Genomic DNA, 20,484 nt, shown 5'->3' with positions numbered 1-20,484 from the left:
GACACCTCAAACACAACATTATAAGTCCACAGAAAATAAAAAGTAAATAAAGAAAAGCAGTGCCTACCATATTGCCCTCAGGCCGTGGGGACCCAGGCTATCACATCCTTGCACCCTGAGAGGCTTGGGTCTCAAGACTGGACTCTCATGGGGCTGAGGGAGCTAAGAATTACATGCCATCAAAGCAGTGCCCCTTGGACCTGTAAGGACTGGTCCCCTCTGGATGGGACCACAATCTCCAGATACAGGTGGGTCCTTCAAAAGCTACATGAAGCCCAGGGCACCCAACAACTGGTGGGCCCTCAGGCTGGAAGAGCTTCCAAAAGCCAGCAGGTCTCCTGGACATGTCCTGGTGAGGGAACTCAGCACCAGCCTCAGACAACAGCATCCTCAGCAGAGCGGCTTTGCAGGGGCTGGGATTTCTCCATGGGGTGAAGGGAAAGAAGGGGTAGAAGGAAGGAGACACAGGCCCTTAACCATTTCTCCTGGCACATTCCATTCTCCTTGACAACCCAAGAACTGACTTTCCGGACGCTCTGTCTGCCCAGGTGACCAGATCTGCACATGAGGTGGTACTGCCTCCTTGTGGTCATTTCCCATTACTACAACTTTAAAACAGGCTTTTACGGACACTGTGAAGTCAAGTGCACTTTAGGAAGCTTCACTACAAACAAAGCTAGTGGAGGTGATGGAATTCCAGTTAAGCTACTTCAAATCCTAAAAGATGATGCTGTGAAAGTGCTGCACTCAATAGGACAGCAAATTTGGAAAACTCAGCAGTGGCCACAGGACTGGAAAAGGTCAGTTTTCATTCCAATCCCAAAGAAAGGCAATGCCAAAGAATGTTCAAACTACTGCACAATTGTACTCATCTCACACACTAGCAAAATAATGGTCAAAATTCTCCAAGACAGGCTTCAACAGTACATGAACCGAGAATTTCCAGATATTCAAGCTGGATTTAGAAAAGGCAGAGGAACCAGAGATCAAATTGCCAACATCCATTGGATCATAGAAGAAAAAAGAGAGTTCCAGAAAAACATCTGCTTCATTAAGTACACCAAAGCCTTTGTCTGTATGGATCACAACAAACTGTGGAAAATTCTTCAAGAGATGGGAATACCAAACTATCTCACCTGCCTCCTGAGAAATCAATATGCAGGTCAGGAAGCAAGTTAGAACCAGATATGGAACAACGGACTGGTTCCAAATTGAGAAAGCAGTACGTCAAGGCTGTATATTGTCACCCTGCTGATTTAACTTATATGCAGAGTACATCATGCGAAATGCTGGGCTGGATGAAGCACAAGCTGGAATCAAGATTGCAGGGAGAAATATCAATAACCACAGAGATGCAGATGACACCACCCTTATGGCAGAAAGCGAAGAGGAACTAAAGAGCCTCCTGATGAAAGTGAAAAGAGGAGGGTGAAAAAACTGGCTTAAAACTCAACATTCAAAAAACTAAGATCATGGCATCCGGTCCCATCACTTCATGGCAAACAGGTAGGGAAACAGTGGGAACAGAGACTTTATTTTGAGGGGCTCCAAAATCACTGCAGATGGTGACTGCAGCCAGAAATTAAAAGACACTTGCTCCTTGGAAGGAAAGCTATGACCAACCTAGACAACATATTAAAAAGCAGAGACATAAAAAAAAAAAAAAAAAGCAGAGACATTACTTTGCTGACAAAGGTCCACCTAGTCAAAGCTATGGTTTTTCCAGTAGTCATGTATGGATGTGAGAGTTGGACCATAAAGAAAGCTGAGTGCCAAAGAATCAATGCTTTTGAAATGTGGTGTTGGAGAAGACTCTTGAGGGTCCCTTGGACTGCAAGGAGATCAAACCAGTCAATCCTAAAGGAAACCAATCCTGAATATTCATTGGAAGTACTAATGTTGAAGCTCAAGCTCCAATACTTTGGCCGCCTGATGTAAAGAACTGACTCACTGGAAAAGACCCTGATGCTGGGAAAGATTGAAGGCAGGAGGAGAAGGGGATGACAGAGGATGAGATGGTTGGATGGCATCACCAACTCGATGGACCTGAGTTTGAGCAAGTTCCGGAAGTTGGTGATAGACAGGGAAGCCTGGTGTGCTGCAGTCCATGGAGTTGCAAAGAGTCGGACATGACTGAGCAACTGAACAGAACCTGCCTTCAAAAATCCTGCAGGGCTGGAAATGACACCTGCCTTCAAGAAATGCCCCAGGGAAGGTCAGGAAAAAAATTCAAAAAGGGCCAACTTTTAAGAAGCCAATTTAAAGATGTAAATTTCAATTACACTATTTGAAAAGAAAAAACAAAAAAGAAACAGTAGTGAAAGTGCTCCACAAAGCTATTTTTAGAAAAATGCAAATCAGAACCGCAAGAAGGTAACAGCTCACACCAGTCAGAATGGCCATCAGCAAAACATCTATAAAGTGTAAATATGGAGACAGGGTGGAGCAAAGGGAACCCTCCTATGCTGTTGCTGGGAATGTAAATTGGTAACCAGCACCCTGGAGAACAGTGTGGAGGTTCTTTCAAAACTGAAAATAGAGCAGGGAGGAGGACCCATGCCGTTCCTGGGAGTATAATCTGAGAAAACGAAATTTCAAAAGACACGTGCAGCCCAGCGTTCAGTGCAGCACTGCTCACCACACTCAAGGCATGGAAGCCAGTGCCGCGCCCGTCGACAGGTGAGCAGGAAAAGATGCGGCACAGGTATACCATGGAACGCCACTCAGCCTAAAGAGAGATACCGCGATCCCACTGGGAGCCACATGGATGGACCCAGACATGATCGTATGCGGTGACGTCAATCAGACTGAGAAATACACATATCATATGAGATCACCTACAGGTGGAATCTGAAAACTGATCCAAACAAATTCATATCTGTAAAACAAAAACACTCACAGAGTTACGAAACAAACATATGATGCCCAAAGAGGAAATTAGGGCAGGAGGGATGAATTAGGAGGTTGGGATTAACATATACACTCTCACATACATAAAACAGATAATCTAGAAGGACCTAATCTAGAAGCACAGAGAACTGTGCTCAACACTCTGTAATATAAAGGAAGGGGAACAACAACAACAAAAATCCACAACTGAATCAAGATGCTATATACCTAAAACATTCAATAGTAACATTCTACTCCATCTAAGATAAAATGCCTGCCATGTTCCCCTAGGGCCTCGGGGACCTGAGCAGGCTTGGGTCTGAAGACTGGACTCTCATGGGGCTGAGGGAGCTGGGAACCGTGTGCCACCAAAGCAGCGCCCCTTGGATCTGTAGTGCCTGGAATCCTACCGATTAGACTACAATCTCCAGATCCAGGCGGGCTCATTAAAAGCCACACGAAGCCCAGGGAACCCAAAGATTGGTGAACCGTTCAAGCTGCAAGAGCTTGGAAAAGTCACCTGGTCCCTCTCCATGTCCTGGTACAGGGTTCCTACCACCAGCCTCCAACGACAGCACCCTTAGCACAGCGGTTTTTCAGGGGCTGGGATTTCTCCGCGGGGTAAAAGGGTTAGGGAAGAAGGAATGAAACACAAGTGCTGGGAGTTTCTTCTGGCACATTCCACTCTCCTTGACAACTCGGGAACACGACTTTCCTGAGGCTCTGGCTGCCCAGGTAACCAGACCTGGGGGTGAAGAAGTGCTGCCTCCTTGTGGCCGGTTCTCTTTACTACAGCTTTCAAACACAGGCTTCTGGACACTTTGACTTCAATAACCCCGCGGGGCTGCAAATGACACCTGCCCTCAAGAAATGCCCCGGGGTAGATCACGGGAAAGAAAGTCAAAACAAGGTCGACTTTCAAGAAGCCTGCTTCAAAATGTAAATTTAACTCACACTGTTTGGAACAATGACGAATGAAAAAAATGCTCCAAATGGCTATTACTAGACAAATGTGAATCACAACTACAAGGAGGTACCAACACACACCAGTCAGGATGGCTATCACCAAAACATCTACAAGCAGTAAATTCGGAGACAGGGTGGAGGAAAGAGAACCTTCTTACAAGGTCTTGTGAATGTGAATTGGTAACAGGAACTCTGGAGAACACTGTGAGGTTCTTCAAAACTATTGAATAAAAATAGAGCGGGCATATGATTTGGCCACCCCACTCCTGTACAAGTGGAGAAAACTGGATTTCAAAAGACACGTGCACCCCAACATTCAGGGCAGCCCTGCTTACCACACCCCAGGAATGGAATGGAAGCCACAGCAGCGCCCATCGTTAGATGAACAGGAAACGATGTGGCCCATGTATACAATGGAATACTACTCAGCCATTAGAAAGGAGAGATGGTGAAGGACAGCGAAGCCTGGTGTAGCGGAGTCTGCAGTCCACGGAGTCACAAAGAGTCGGACACAACTGATCAACTGAACAACAATAAGAAAGGATGAAATGACACCATTGGCAGGCATCTGGATGGACCTAGACATGGTCATACTAAGTGAAGTGACTTGGACTGAGAAAGACAAATATCGTATGAGATCAGTTACAGTTGGAATCCAAAAACTGACGAAATGAATTCATTTAGGTAACACCAGGAGACTCACAGAGTTTCAAAACAAACATGATTTCCAAAGGGGAAATTAGTGTGGGAAGGATGAATTAGGAGGTTGGGATTAATAGATACACTCTCATATACATAATACAGAGGGTCAAAAAGGACCTCCTGTATAGCCAAGGAAACTGTGCAACACGCTAACAACCCTCAAGGGAAAAGGATCCAAAAAACAACACATCTACGTGTATGTGTATCACTGAGTCAAGTTGCTGTACACCTCAAACACAACAGCATCAGTTCAGTTCAGTTCAGTCGCTCAGTCGTGTCCGACTCTTTGTGACCCCATGAATCGCAGCACACCAGGCCTTCCTGTCCATCACCAACTCCCGGAGTCCACCCAAACCCATGTCCATTGAGTCAGTGATGCCATCCAGCCATCTCTTCCTCTGTCATCCCCTTCTCCTCCTGCCCCCAATCCTTCCCAGCATCAGGGTCTTTTCGAATGAGTCAACTCTTCACATGAGGTGGCCAAAGTATTGGAGTTTCAGCTTCAACATCAGTCCTTCCAATGAACACCCAGGACTGATCTCCTTTAGGATAGACTGGTTGGATCTTCTTGCAATCCAAGGGACTCTCAAGAGTCTTCTCCAACACCACAGTTCAAAAGCATCAATTCTTCGGCGCTCAGCTTTCTTCACCATCCAACTCTCACATCCATACATGACTACTGGAAAAACCATAGCCTTGACTAGACAGACCTTTGTTGGCAAAGTAATGTCTCTGCTTTTAAATATGTTATCTAGGTTGGTCATAACATTCCTTCCAAGGAGTAAGTGTCTGTTAATTTCATGGCTGCAGTCACCATCTGCAGTGATTTTGGAGCCCCCAAAAATAAAGTCTGACACTGTTTCCACTGTTTCTCCATCTATTTCCATGAAGTGATGGGACCAGATGCCATCATCTTAGTTTTCACATAAACTAAAAATTAAATAAAAAAGGAAAAGCAGTGCCTACCATATTGCCCTCAGGCCGTGGGAACCCAGGCTGGTGTCACGTCCCTGCACCCTGAGAAGCTTGGGTCTCAAGACTGGACTCTCATGGGGCTGAGGATGCTGAGAACTACGTGCCATCAAAGCAGCGCCCCTTGGGCCTGTAGGGCCTGATCCCGTCCTGATGGGACCACAATCTCCAGATGCAGGCAGGCTCTTCAGAAGCTATGTGAAGCCCAGGGCACCCAACGACTGGTGGAACTTCTGGGCTGAAAGAGCTTGCAAAAGCCAGCAGGTCTCCTGGATGTGTCCTGGTGAGGGCCCTCAGCACCAGTCTCATATGGCAGCACTCTCAGCAGAGTGGTTTTGCAGGGGCTGGGATTTCTCCGTGGGGTGAAGGGGAAGAAGGGGTAGAATGAATGAGACACAGGCCCCTGGGCATCTCTTCTCCCACACTGCGCTCTCCTTGACAACCCAGAAACAGACTTTCACGAGGCTGTGTCTGCCCAGGTACCAGACGTGGGCGTGAAGTAGTGCTGCCACCTTGTGGCCTTTTCCCACAACTACAACTTATTTAATTTAAAAAAAAAAACCCTTGTTTATGGACACGTTCTATTCACTAACCCTGTGGAGCTGGAAATGACACTTGTCCTCGAGAAATGCCCTGGTGTAGGTCTCGGAAAAGGAATTCAAAACAGGGCTGACTTTCAAGAAGCCAATTTTAAGAGTTACATTTCATTCACAGTGCTTATCTATATTCCCGAAAACAAAGGTTTCTTGCAGAGTAGCAATAAATGCTGAAAATCTTGTGGGGTTTTTTGGCCATTATGTCCTTGTCACAGTTTCTGATATGCCCGGTGGTTTTTAGAGCAAGTAAAGGTTTCAGAGGAGTGACCATGAGTTGCCAGAGCCTGGACGTGTCCAGGACAGCGCTGAACTCCAGTGTTCCGGCATGTTGCCACTGAGCCCAGCCTGCTCCGTGGGTGGAAGACCCAAGTTTCAATGTCCATCACAATTAGCTCAGTGAAGTGCTGGCACAGCCTCTCATGAAAATGAAACAAAAATACCAGCTGTATTTTCATCCCACAGAACATGTAGAAACCTAACCCAGGATCGGCAGTGTGTTGATAAATGTTTGAGTTGGGTGACAGTCACCCCTAGTTCACTGGGCTTCCCTGGTAAAGAACCTGGCTGCCAATGCAGGAGAGATAACAGACCAGGTTTTATCCCTGGGTCAGAAAGATCCCCTGGAGGAGGGCACGGCAACCCACTCCAGAATTTTGCTTGAGAATCCCATGGACAGAGGAGCCTGGTGGGCTACAGTCCATAGGGTCACAAAGAGTCAGACACAACTGAAGCAACTTAGGACGCACCCCTGGTTTATTATACCATCCTTTATGATATGTTTCTCAATTTTCAGAAGTTAAAAAAAAAAAAGCACATAATTTTCTGTAATTCTCATTAAAATAAGATCTTTCCAAGTGTGGATAAATACAAGCCAGTCGTTAAATCTGGGGTCGGGTGAGAAGAAGCAGGGAGATTAGAATGGGTGATGTGCTTGATGTTTTTCTGTACATCTCTGTGATGTTTAGTTTATTGCACTAAGCCTATACTACAAGCCTTTTTAGGAAAAAAAAACACTTACCTTAAACCAGGTACTTATTTTTAAAAAGATGGCCCCTCATAAGCAAAGACACTGTCCGGTAGAAGACCACCCCTCCACACTAGAATGCAGTCAACAAATATTTGCTGGAACATGCTGTGAGCTCGGGGCTGCCCGGTAGGGAAGCATGTTCACACATTATATAGAAGGAGACTGTTGTCCTCTGTGCTAAAGAATCCTTTACTAGACAGTTCATGCCAGGGTGAGAGTGGCAAATAAACTCACCCTTCCCTCCATGAAAGGGGACACGAGAAAGACACTTCTTTAAAACACACCTCGACCTCCTGTTGGTCTCAGAAATGTCCCAATGAAGGGACGTTTTGGGCCATTTCATTCCACATTTAGATGAGGCTCAGGCTGCTGAAGATCAGGTTCACTGCTGAGAGAGGCCAGTTACCTTTCTCAGAAAAACATGGTGTAAATGTCAGTATCAGAGACTTTTCAGGAACAAAGGAACCAACTTGATTAGCAGCAAAACTTTAAATGTTTTAGTTAAAAAATTAAAATAGAGAAAAAGAGAGGGAATGAAGCAAAATTTTTCTCTTTCCCTTTTTTCCCTTTTTTGACCTTCAACAGGCAAGGCCTCTGGTGTGTCCTGGAGAGGAGACGAGGTGGGATTAACAGGTAGGTGGGCAGGTGTCTGGTGTGGGCAGAGGGAACTCAACAATGAACAAGATGTTCACAGCCGGGGAGGAGGGCTGTGGAAGCCAAACTCACCTGTCAGTCCTCCAGGACATCCCTGAGGCCCCATGACCAGCCACCCCTGAGTTTGAAAGACAGCCTCGGGGAAGCTAGCCAGACACCTGCCCATGGACCAGATCAGGAGAGCAGAGTCTTCCCCATAGCAAATGACCCTAGCAACCGCGCAAGCTCATAACTGATCGGCCAGGGGACACGCTGCTCAAGCAAGCGGCCCCCAGCAATCTTGGTTACAAAGAAAGAAGGGAAGGCAGGGACTTTGGGCTTTGAAGTCTGAATTCCTTTCTCTCTCCTACGTGAGCCCTTTGTCCACCTTGAAGGTTCTGACTGAGAAACTCCAAGTTCAAGGCAGGATCAACTGCAATGATCTTAGGGTTAACAGTCTGAAAAGGTCAATGATGTGGAGGAAGGGAAATAATGATATATATAGTGCTGGGGGTTTAGGAGCTCAGTTGTGTCCGACTCTTCTGCAACCCCACCGACCGTAGCCCACAAGGCTCCTCTGTCCGTGGGATTTTCCAGGCAAGAATACTGGAGTGGGTTGCCATTTCCTCCTCCAGGGAATCTTTCCCACTCAGGGATAGCAACTGCATCTCTTGCATCTCCTGCATTGCAGACAAATTCTTTACCACTGAGCCATCAGGGAAGCCATTGGTAATTCCTAAAAGGAATTCCCGTGCAGTCCAGTGGTTAGGACTCCACATTTCCACTACAGGGTGTTCCATTCCTGGCCAGGGAACTAGGATCCTGCAAGCTGCATGGAGCAGTCAAAAAAAAAAAAAGATTAATAAACAAAAACACCAGTTATATAGAGTTTGCCCTGTGCCGGTGTGTGAATTCCGTATGCATTCCATGTCTACCAACTCATTTAGTCCTCAAGACAATCTTACAAGGTTAGTACTCTCCACTGAGGCGGAAGCTGAGTCTTAGTACTTTGCCCAGATTTCCTAGAAGATGAATACTTACATTTATAATAAGCAAACTGCAAATAATGGTACATGGTAGCCACAAATTTCTCCACTGGATATCCTCCGATGACAGGGGTGAGGCTCTCTTCACACTGTATTTTGCATTCCAGGACCTCCACATAATGATCTGAAAGAACATACAGATTTTCAGGCAGTGTATTCATTATTTTCTTTATGCCACTTCTGCCCCACCCCCCAAAACAATTCAGGCAAAAATGATCATGATAAAATGATAAAAGTAAAATATTCGCACCACTTATGATAAAGGGCCAAAGTCTTAAACACATGAAGCTCGTTAAATCAATAGGAAAAAGACCAATGTTCGCTATAAAAATAGCCAAAAGGATGCTAACAGAAATTATAAAAAGGGCTAATAAACATTGTGAAAAGATCTTAACCTTATTTGTAATTAAGAAATCCTAAAATAATGTAAGCTATTAAATTGGCTTTGGTATAGTCAATAAAGCAGAAATAGATGTTTTTCTGGAACTCTCTTGCTTTTTCGATGATCCAGTGGATATTGGCAATTTGATCTCTGGTTCCTCTGCCTTTTCTAAAACCAGGGTGTTCATTGGAAGGACTGATGTTGAAGCTGAAACTCCAATACTTTGGCCATCTCATGCGAAGGGTTGACTCATTGGAAAAGACCCTAATGCTGGGTAGGATTGGGGGTGGGAGGAGAAGGGGACGACAGAGGATGAGATGGTTGGATGGCATCACCGACTCGATGGACATGGGTTTGGGTAGACTCCGGGAGTTGGTGATGGACAGAGAGGCCTGGCGTGCTGCAATTCATGGGGTCACAGAGAGTCGGACACGACTGAGCGACTGAACTGACTGAACTGATTAAATTGGCAAAATGTTTAAAAGTTGACAACACCCAGTGTTAGGGAGAGAATATTGAGATTCATAGTATCATATTTTGTTGGTAGGAGCAAAAATGGAACAATTTTTTTGGAGAACAATTTGACAAAATTTATCAAAGATTAAAATACACATATTCTCTAACCCAGTAGTCTCCTTCTGGGGAAATTTTTTTTAGACTTGGGCATACATAAGCAAACAAACTTGAAAGTAACCAAAATGCCAATCAGTAGGATAGTGACTAAGAAGTTATGGTACATACAGACAACAGAATCCACACAGGTTTTAAAAGAGAGTAGGTAGACCTAAACACAGTCACATAGAAAGATGTGAAAGACTACATTTCCCAGCCCTTTGCAGTTCAGCTGGGGCCATATGACTAACTGAGCCAATGAAATGTGGACGGTTAACAACTGATGGATACTACTTCTGGGGCTGGTCCCTAAATCCAGTGTGGTCCTCAGCCCTTCCCTTTCCTCCTTTCAGAGTCCAGCATGATGGTACACATTTTGCCAGCAAGACTGTGGAGGAGTAGGCAGTCTCCCTGGTTGGTAGGAATATATAACAGTACCTTAAAATACCAAATAATTTACTGAAACATTCACCCTGAACCATCAATCCTACTGATGTTGACTTCGCAAACACACTTCCATACTTAGCAAACAACAACAACAAAAAAGAAACCCACTAAAATTCCCCAGTACAGTAGTAGATGTAATAGCAAAAGACTGAAAGAAAGCGAAAGTCGCTCAGTCGTATCTGACTCTTCGCGACCCCATGGACTATACAGTCCCTGGAATTCTCCAGGCCAGAATACTGGAGTGGGTAGCCTTTCCCTTCTCCAGGGGATCTTCCCAACCCAGGGATCAAACCCAGGTCTCCCACATTGTTGGTGGATTCTTTACCAGCTGAGCCACCAGGGAAGCCCAAGCAAAAGATTGGAGGAGCCCAAATATCTATCAGATGGTTGAATAAACAGTAGCACACTCCTCCCCCGACCCTCAACGGAGCACTCAGCAGTAATGAGAAGAATGGTTTTATATTCACATAACCTTTATAGGAAAAATAGATTCAGGGAAGAATTCTCAATACTGTGCTAAATCAGTGCATGGTCAGGGGTGAGGGGGTAGAGAATAGAGAATCTGATGGACAGCAGTTGTCCTAGACTGGAAGCATCTGTCCATAAATTATTAATTTCAATAGTAATTATATTGGGGAACTGGAAAGCACCCCTCTATCTAGTCACGAAACATTTTCCTGAGAAAGCAGGAGACGTTTTTCACACTATATCCCTTTGCCTTTCACATGCTATAGGATGTGCTTATATTAACTATCAAAAATAAAGTTTGAGATTAAGTATTAATACAGGGCAACCCCCTCAGGTGAGACACTATTTCACTGGTTAAGAGGTGAGACCACAGTCAGAACACCTGGGTCTAAATCCTAGCCCTTCCCCAGAGGACAAGAAGCACTGGACTTGGGAGGTAGGGGAAAAATTAGGAGTTTGGGATTAAGACATACACACTGCCATGTGTAAAATAGGTAAACAACAAAGACCTACTGTATATATAGGGGGGCTTCCCCAGTGGCTCAGCTGGTAAAGAACTCGCCTGCCAATGCAGGAGAGGCAAGAAACAAGGGTTTGATCCCTGGGTCGGGAAGATCCCCCCGAAGAAGGCATGGCAACCCACTCCAGTATTCTCGCCTGGAGAATCCCATGGACAGAGGGACCTGGCGGGCTACAGTCCATGGGGTCACAAACAGTCAGACATGACTGAGCAGGCACACCACGCACTGTATACACAGCACAAGGAACTCTGCCTGATACCTTGTAATAATAACCTATAACGGAAATTATATCTGAAAAAATGTGTGTGTATATAGATTTGTATGTATATGTATAACTGAATCACTTTGCTGTACACTTGAAACTAACACAACATTGCAAATTAACTATACCTCAATTTTTTTTTGCCAAGCCGGGAGTCTTGTTTCCTGACCAGAGATTGAACCTGTGCCCTCAGCAGTGAAAAATGCCGAGTCCTAACCATTGGACCACTGGGGAAGTCCTGGGAATTAGTGTTTAATGGGTACAGAGTTTCAGTCTGAGAAGATGAAAAAGTTCTGGAGATGGATGGTGATGATGGCCACACAGCCATGTGAAAGATTAAGAAACTAACCAAGTGCAATGTGTGGACTTTATTTTGAACCTGATTCAAAGCAACAAATTGTAAATTTAAGGGACACACACATGTTTATGCCATTTCTAAGACGATTGGGACACTGGATGTTTGATGACGAGATCAAGGAACTGTTGTTATAATTCTTTAAGGTATAATAGTTGGGCAGTTATGTTAAAAAAAAAAAGAATTCTTATCTTTTGGAGGTTATCTGTTGAAACGTGACAAACGAAACGAGGGAACACCTAGGATTTGCTTTAAAATAACGTGAGAGGGAAGAGGGGGGTTTCAGATCACAGTCTGCCATGAGCTGACATGAGCTGACAGTTGACCATAGCGAAGCTGAGTCATGGGTAAATGGGCTTTTTCCACACTCTTCTATATTTTGTATATGTCTGAAATATTCCACAATCAAAACGTTTTGTTAAGAAAAATAAAGGTACTCTGTAGAAAAAGAGTTTCACAAGCAAAAAGATACTAAAACAACAACAACCAACAACCATACTGGATTCAATAACTGTAAAAGAGCTGCCCGCCTCAGGGTTTCTGAGAGTCATCACTCATCACACGGCACAGAGACTCCAAGAGGCAGACAAGCCTCAGGCCAATTCCAGACTTATCTGACCTGGGGCCCCTTCCTGCAAGGGGCAGTTTGAGGGTCTGTGTTTCCAAACCACTTAGAGACATCTCTTGGCCATTTCCTATTCTCTGGAGCATTGCTACCCACTAATGGTTAAAAAAAATACCTAGGGCTATTTATGTGTTTTCAATTTTCTTTTTGTTTTTTTGGCCAAGCCTGAAGGAATGGAGGATCTTAGTTCCTTGATCAGGATCAGAACTGAACTGGTGCCCCCTGCAGGGGAAGCTCAGAGTCTTAACCATTGGACCACCAGCGAAGTCCTCAATTTTCTTTCTTCACTCTTTCTTGTGCTTTCCAAACTTCTTAAAATAAGCATGCATTATTTTATCATCAGAAAATGTTTTCTTTTTTCCCAAAAGTTACCTTGGTATGCGTTAGTCACTCAGTAGTGTCTTACTCTTTGTGACCCCATGGACTGTAGCCTGCCAGGCTCCTTTGCCCATGGAATTCTCCAGGCAAGAGTACTGGAGTGGGTTGCCATTTCATTCTCCAGGGGACCTGTCTGACCCCGGGGATCAAATGTGGGTCTCCTCCATTGCAGGCAGATTCTTTACCATCTGAGCCATCAAAGTTACCTTAGTGATCACTAATTAGGGTTCATTATACTCTTCATTGTTGGAGAAGGAAATCGCTACCCACTCCAGTATTCTTGCCTGGGAATTTCCACGGACAGAGGAGCCTGGTGGGCTACAGTGCATGGAGTCGCAAAGAGTCAGACGTGACTAAGCGATTGAGCATGCAGACTCTGCATGCTGAAAAACTGCCATAATCAAAGTTGTCTCCCTAAGCTGAGGTATGAGATGCTTTGGGGCTCAATTTTGTTTTTCTACAAGCCTGTGGGAATCTACAGTCAAGCAGGACTGATGAGACAGACCTTCTCCGCAGGCCTGTGTCTGGACACCATATTCACTGTTCCTCTAGAAGCTCCAGCCAAGTCAGAGGCTAATCCATGTCTGTGTCAGCCACCTCAGTTACCCACTCTTATTTAAGCTCAAAAGTTCCTCAGAGGCCACCCGAGTCACCTAGAAGGCATGTAGAACTCGCAGGGGCAGCTGTGTCCTTTATGTCGAGGATACAACCCACTACCAACCTGCGATGGAAAGATAGAAATCCTTGAAGTCCCTGATCTCCCGGGAGCCCTCGCAGGCAGCAAGACACTCATAGAAGGCCTTGAAGAAGTCAGGAAGGGCCAGCTCCATGTCGGTGATGCACGTCCTCCAGTTCTCGCCATTGTACGCCCGCACAGCTCGGATGAACAGGCTCTGGAATCATCGAAAAGTCTACAAATAAAAAATGCTGGAGAGGGTGTGGAGAAAAGGGAGGGATGTTGATTGGGCAGCCACTGTGGAGAACAGTATGATGTATGGAGGTTCCTTAAAAACTAAAAATAGAGCTACCACGTGATCCTGCCATCCCACTCCTGGACATATGTTCAGAAAAAATGAAGACTAATCCCAAAACATGCATACACCACTATAGCAGCACTGTTTACAATAACCAAGACGTGGAAGCAACCTAAATGTCCATCAACAGATGAATGGATAAAGATGTGGTACATATATACATATATAAAAAAGAATGAAATAATGCCATTAGCAGCAACGTCAATGGACCTAGAGATTATCGTGCTGAGTGAAGTCAGACAGAGAAAGACAAATAACATATGATACCACTTATACGTGGAATCTAAAAAAAGGATACAAATGAGCTTATATACCAAACAGAAATAAAATCACAGACAGAAAACCAAACTTACGGTTACCAAGGGGGAAAGGGACCAGGAGGGATAAATAGGGAATTTGGGGTTAACAGTTATATATTACTATATATATTGGGTTGGGCAAAAACTTCATTTGGGTTTTTCTATAAGATCTTATAAAATATAAAATGGATAAACAAGGATCTATTGTATAGCACAGGGAACTATACTCCATATTTTGTAATAACTTATAATAGAAAAGAATCTGAATATATATAGGTATACATGTATATATTTACATATATATATGTACATGTATGTATAACTGAATCACTCTTCTGTACACCTGACACATTATAAATCAATCAAAAACAAAACAAAAAAACAGGCTCTGGAAAGCCGAGAGAAGTCAAAGAAGGTCCAGACATGGAGAGGGACAGACTTGTCGTCCCAAAAGGAATGAGATTATCATGAAGCTTGACTCTCATTAACTCTGCAGAAACCATGCTCACTTTTTTTTTTTTAATTAAAAAAATCTTTTTACAATGTTGTGCTGGTTTCTGCCATACAATAAGGCAAATCAGACCCAATTATACATATGTCCTCTCTTTCTCTGGCCTCCCTCCCTCCCAGACTCCAGATCATCACAGAGCACCAGACTGGGCTCCCTGTGCTACACCCCAACTTCTCCCCAGCTAGGAAGACAATCAGTGACGTACCTATATCTAGATTTTTCTACCCTGTTCACACGCACAGTTATTTTATTTAATTCAAAAACTAGCAGATGATTGATAATAAAATCAAGTTTGAATCAAGGAAAACACCAGTGACGGAAACCGGAGCAGTAGCTGCCAGGGGTCAGGGGCAAAGGCATGACTGCAAAGGGGTATGGGGGAAATTTAAAACAATGCTTTTTTATGCAGGAACTTTTTAGGAGAGAAGAACACGTCTGTATGATTGTGGTGGTAGCTGTGTGACTGCACACATTTGTCAAAACTCATCGAATTATACACTTACAATTAGAAGATTAGTTTTAAATAAATTATACCTCCATAAAGCTGATTTTAAAAATCAACTCAAGGAAAAGATAGAAGCTAAAGCAAGTGTCAGACACCCCTTGCCCTAACAGCAAAGTATAAACTAGGAGTGTCCGCATGTCTGCACAAGTTCCTAGGTAGGGCAGCCACATGCCAGCCAGTGGAAACATCAAGGAATTCCTGCTACCTGTTGCCTCTACCGGGTACCAGGAATAACTAGGGCGAGGAAGCAGTTTCTTCTTCACAGGAAGTAAGTAGAGATCTTGGGCACATGCAGAAACCTGCTAACTTGGAGGGGCCAGGACAGGTCTTAAAAATGCATGTGGCTCTCCACTGGGAGTTTTGTTTTCAGCTGCTCTGGATGGGGGCTATTTGAGGGTCACCCCTGGGACCTGGAATTTTCACCCAACTTAAAGCCTAAGGTTAGGAAGGTGGATCTCCTTATATATCCTGGGCAGGCAGCATCCCCTGGAAGCAAGACAGGCAAAGAACTGAAGCTTTGCCTGGAGATGGATGGGGGGGTGAAGGAAAGGGGGGTGTTGGGGCAGGGGAAGCAGAAACACCAGACCGCTGGCTCTGCAGAAATGGCAGGGTGGCAGCAGAAAGAAAGCCTTGCAGAGGGACTTCCCTGGTGGTCCAGTTTTAAGAATCCACCTTCCAATGCAGGGAACATGGGTTCGATCCCTGGTCAGGGAACTAAGATCCCACAGGGATCAGAGCCTAAGCCCGCGTGCCACAGCTACTGAGCCTGCATGCCCCAGAGCCTGCGAGCTACAACTTAAGATCCCCACGTAGCCAAATAAATAAAATAGAAAAGAAAACAAAGAAAGCCCTACAGAGAGAGGATGCCCCTAAGCCCAGTGCAATGGCCACATGCACACAACTCTTTTCCCTAAACCCAATGAACAATAACAGGGAAGAAAGTAAAAAGGGATCGATTCTTCTTATGGGAGATCAGGAAATGAGCAAGCAGTAGACAAGAGATTTCAACAACTCCTGGAAAAACAGAAGGCCGAACAATCAAAGAGGAGGGTCCTCAGGGGAGCTGAGCTACACAACCCATAGGTACCTGCAGGCCCCAGGGACCACGGAGGCTGGCACAAGGTGGGGGATGGAAAGCTGGGCTGAACGTCTAAACCTAGCTGTTGGAGCCTGGCTTCCCCTGCCAGTGGCCATCTGCTCCCCTAAGGGATCACACCTTCCAAAGCCACTCCTCCTCAGAAACTGGGGGTCTGTCCTAGAGATTCTACCCATAAAGGCTGAGGGGCCAGGGAGCGAGCACAGCAGTTAAGTTGAGGTGCGGGCTGAAACCCAGGAACAGGTGAGGTCTCCAACTCAGCCGTGAGACCGCCATCCCTCTCCCCAGACTGGCTCTCAGACACTCTGCCAGCCCTGCAGAAGGCTGGGGAAATCTTCCCTGGAAACCAGATGGGCTCCAGAAAAGAGACTTGGCCCACTGTGTTTGAGGGTCACCGCCAGCGAAAAAGTGAGCTTGCAGTCTGGTCCCACAATGGGAAACCCTAGAGTCAGACCTGAGGATCTAACAGCTCCCATGGGTACTTCTAACACATCCCTCTGTTTTCAACCCCTGCTGCTGCTCCACTGGTACCCACACGCCTGGAGCCCAAACTCGACGGCCCAGACAACAGTAAGTGCTCTGGACTCTTCCTCTGCTTACTGTCCTCATTCTCATCAGAATTCCCCTCTGCAGATGCACAGACTTCAATATCCTATAATCTGCTGAGTCTGTCCTAGAACCTATATTCCCTTTCCATCTTGAGATATATCTGTGTGTGTGTATAAAAATACACGTTTCCTAGTTTCATTAGAGATGAAGACCCATTTCCTGTTTCTTCTGTTCTTAGTCATTTTCAGATGATTTCCAAGACCCATTTTTATACCATCTTAAAACTGAATGATCAAATGACCATATTTCTAAAATGTAGCATTTAAAGGAAAAACAGTGACTTTAAAATCACCATGCAAAGTAAAATTGCATTCTTAAATGGATCAACTTGGTGTTAAAAAGGCAATCATTTTTTCTTTTTTAAAATTTTTTGGCCATACCCCACAACATGTGGAATCCAGTTCCCTGACCAGAGATCAAACTTGCAGCCCCTGCATTAGCAGCACGAGGTCTTAACCACTAGATCAGCAGGGAAATCCCAAGACAATCATTTCTATTGTCATAATACTCATTAAGGAGAAGGCAATGGCAACCTACTCCAGTACTCTTGCCTGGAAACTCCCACGGACGGAGGGGCCTGGTGGGCTGCAGTCCATGGGGTCGAGAAGAGTCGGACACGACCGAGCAACTTCACTTTCACTTTTCACTCTCATGCATTGGAGAAGGAAATGGCAACCCACTCCAGTGTTCTTGCCTGGAGAATCCCAGGAACAGGGGAGCCTTGTGGGCTGCCATCTATGGGGTCGCACAGAGTCGGACACGACTAAAGCAACTTAGCAGCAGCAATACTCATTACATGTCATCAAAAATCACTATCAGTCCTTCAGTGTCAATAGCTGTTCACTAAGATACACTTCTTCAAAAATTCACATTGCAACTAACCACTGTGTAAAAACCCAAATATACCTCGTACGACTTGGTTTCCAAGTCTTTAATGTAGTCCTCGGCATCAGGTAGGCTCTTGTAATAAGCCATGTTTCTCTTCATCATCTCGTCATCAGGATGCTTCAGTAGAAACGTGTGAGCAGCTGCAATGGCTTTCGGAAGATTATTTGCCTAAAGTACAGAGAGGAGAGACAAGAGCTACTCAATGGCTGGTGAGAGTGATTTCTGTAAAACAAGAATGTCTGTTCAGTCCTTAGGCAATTTTGTGTTTCTACACAATGCTTCCAGATAAGTGCTCAGTGATTTCCAAGGCCCAGCATACCTGGTCCAGCCACTCTGCATGAGCGTTCATTCCCTGTGGGTGAGCCGACGGACCCTCTGTGTCTGTCCCAATCTACTCTGCCGTCTCCACCCTCCCATGACCAGGAGGCTGGCCTACGGGCTGTCCTTGTGGACTCCCTTGCCCTCCAGCTTTCAGTGGATTCAGCTCCAACAGGCGCCCAACAGAAGACTGAAGGAAGGGAAGAGAGTAGGGCTGGGCTGTTTTCGTCCTGACTCCTTCCCTGCAAGGTCGCTCCCTTAATTCAAGGTCACAGCCCTTCTCAGTGGAGGGTCTCTCCATCTAGTCTCTCTCCATTCATGTTACCCCTTCTGGCCTGGGAGGTGGGTCACCACCCCGTCACCAGCTTTTGTAAGTAACCGCCTTATTCATAATTGTCCCTCCAGTTACCCAGTATGACTATATCGCATCTTTTCTGCCAGAACCTTGACAGATAGATCAGTATTTTCCCGGGTCTCTCACGGAACCTCTGTTTCATCTTCTCGAGGACCCCCACCACCTCCTCATTCACCCGTCTTGCTGAGAGCCTCTGCAGTAGGTGCTCTTCTAGGAAGGGAGTCCTGGGGGGTTGGGAGGAAGCTCCCTGCCTGTACATGCAAGTGAGTCCTCCCTTTCCCCACAACCTCAATCAGGAGACTCTTTTAAGAAGGCAATGGCACCCCACTCCAGTACTCTTGCCTGGAAAATCCCATGGACGGAGGAGCCTGGTAGGCTACAGTCCATGGGGTCGCTAAGAGTTGGGCACGACTGAGCGACTTCACTTTCACTTTTCCCTTTCATGCACTGGAGAAGGAAATGGCAACCCACTCCAGTGTTCTTGCCTGGAGAATCCCAGGGACGGGGGAGCCTGGTGGGCTGCCGTCTATGGGGTCGCACAGAGTCGGACATGACTGAAGCGACTTAGCAGCAGTAGCATATATATGAAAGTGAAAGTCGTTCAGTCATGTGCGACTCCTGGCAACCCCATAGACTATACAGTCCGTGGAATTCTCCAGGCCAGAATACTGGAATGGGTACCCTTCTCCAGGGTATCTTCCCAACCCAGGGATCGAATCCAGGTCTCCCGCCTTGCAGGCGGATTCTTTACCAGCTGAGCCACCAGGGAAGCCCAAGAATACTGGAGTGGGTAGCCTATCCCTTCTCCAAGGGAACTTCCCAACCCAGGAATTGAACCTGGGTCCCCTGCATTGCAGGCAGATTCTTTACCAGCTGAGTTATCAAGGTATGTATTTATCAGGGTATATAAATATATATATTTATTTAATGAATTTATTTGGCTGTGCTGGGTCTTAGCTGCAGCATGTGGGGTCTAGGTTCCTAACCAGGGATCAAACCCAGGCTCTCTATATTGGGAGTGAGGAGTCTTAACCACTGGACCACGGGCCTCTTTTACGTCATCCTGTCTCCTGCATTCCCAGCACCTGGCAGAGTTCCTAGGACAAGGCAGGACTCGGTAAGTAGCAGTGACTTGGACAGGACATCACGACTACATAATGTTTTCATGAAATTAATTCATGTTTCCCTCTCTTTTCCCCTCTCTCTCTTCTCCCCATTTGGTGGTGATCAGCTGATTCTGAGTCTCACTGTCTCAGGGGAGGTCAGGACACAGAAGTATGACCAAAGCCCTTGCACTCCTTAGAGAACTTGGCAAGTATGTGAAGAAGAGGAAACTGAGAGAGGGAACTGCAGGAAGAAGCTGACTGGCCCGGAAGAAGAAGACAGAGGAGGGATTTCCCTGTCGGTTCAGGACCCGAGGTTCCACTGCAGGGGATATGGGTTCAATCCGTGGTTGGGGAACTAAGATCCAGCATGCCATGCCGCATAGCTAAAAAAAAAAAAAAAAAACAAACCAAGGAGGAGGAAGGGGAATCCTCTAGGCTAGAAAAAACTCCCTCCTTGGGGTCTGCAGGGGCAGCAAGGTCTGTGGCCCTTGATCCCCAGGTTAGGTACCTGCAGGCAGAGTCCAGAAGTCTTCAGGGAGGAATGAGGTGCCGTGGGGCGAGTGAAAAGGCGTGCAGAAAGGGAGAGGGGCACCTCCCTGTGTGGACACACGAGCAGCGAACAGAGGGCCCCTCCCCCACCATGGATGTCATGGCCCCTCCATGCCCTGAAATCACAGCGCAGCCTGGGGGAGGGAGGCGGGACCCATACACGGGCAGGGAGACTCCTTCAGCCAATCCAGAGGGACCCTCGGGGGCAGGAATTAGGGAATTCTGGATGGGGAGAGAAAATAAAGGGATATTTGGCACGGTCTGGATTTCTGAGAATTAAAGGGCAGCAAATAGCCTGGGCAGAAACTGCCCCAGAAACGAGAGCCTAGTCAT

At 45.9% G+C, this 20,484-nt stretch overlaps 1 protein-coding gene across 4 annotated transcripts in view; it reads right to left on the bottom strand.

Moving 5' to 3' along the window:
* Nucleotides 1-20,484, bottom strand: part of CRTAP (cartilage associated protein) — a 35,632-nt gene that overhangs the window by 12,956 nt on the left and 2,192 nt on the right. For 2 of the 4 annotated variants that reach the window (XM_081527123.1, XM_081527124.1), the window contains exons 2-4: nt 17,842-17,991; nt 13,603-13,774; nt 8,827-8,955 (exon numbers count right to left, since the gene is read on the bottom strand). In XM_081527123.1, coding sequence (XP_081383249.1) covers nt 8,827-8,955; nt 13,603-13,774; nt 17,842-17,991 — 451 coding nt within the window. The remainder of the gene's footprint in view (nt 1-8,826; nt 8,956-13,602; nt 13,775-17,841; nt 17,992-20,484) is intronic. The other 2 variants (XM_081527125.1, XM_081527126.1) reach the window with 2 other exon arrangements.

This window comes from Giraffa tippelskirchi, chromosome 9, assembly GCF_054371585.1.
Source record: "Giraffa tippelskirchi isolate mGirTip1 chromosome 9, T2T-mGirTip1v1.2.pri, whole genome shotgun sequence".
Lineage (NCBI taxonomy): Eukaryota > Metazoa > Chordata > Mammalia > Artiodactyla > Giraffidae > Giraffa > Giraffa tippelskirchi.
Note: the sequence above shows the minus strand (reverse complement) of the source record. Positions and strands in the feature narration are given on the sequence as shown.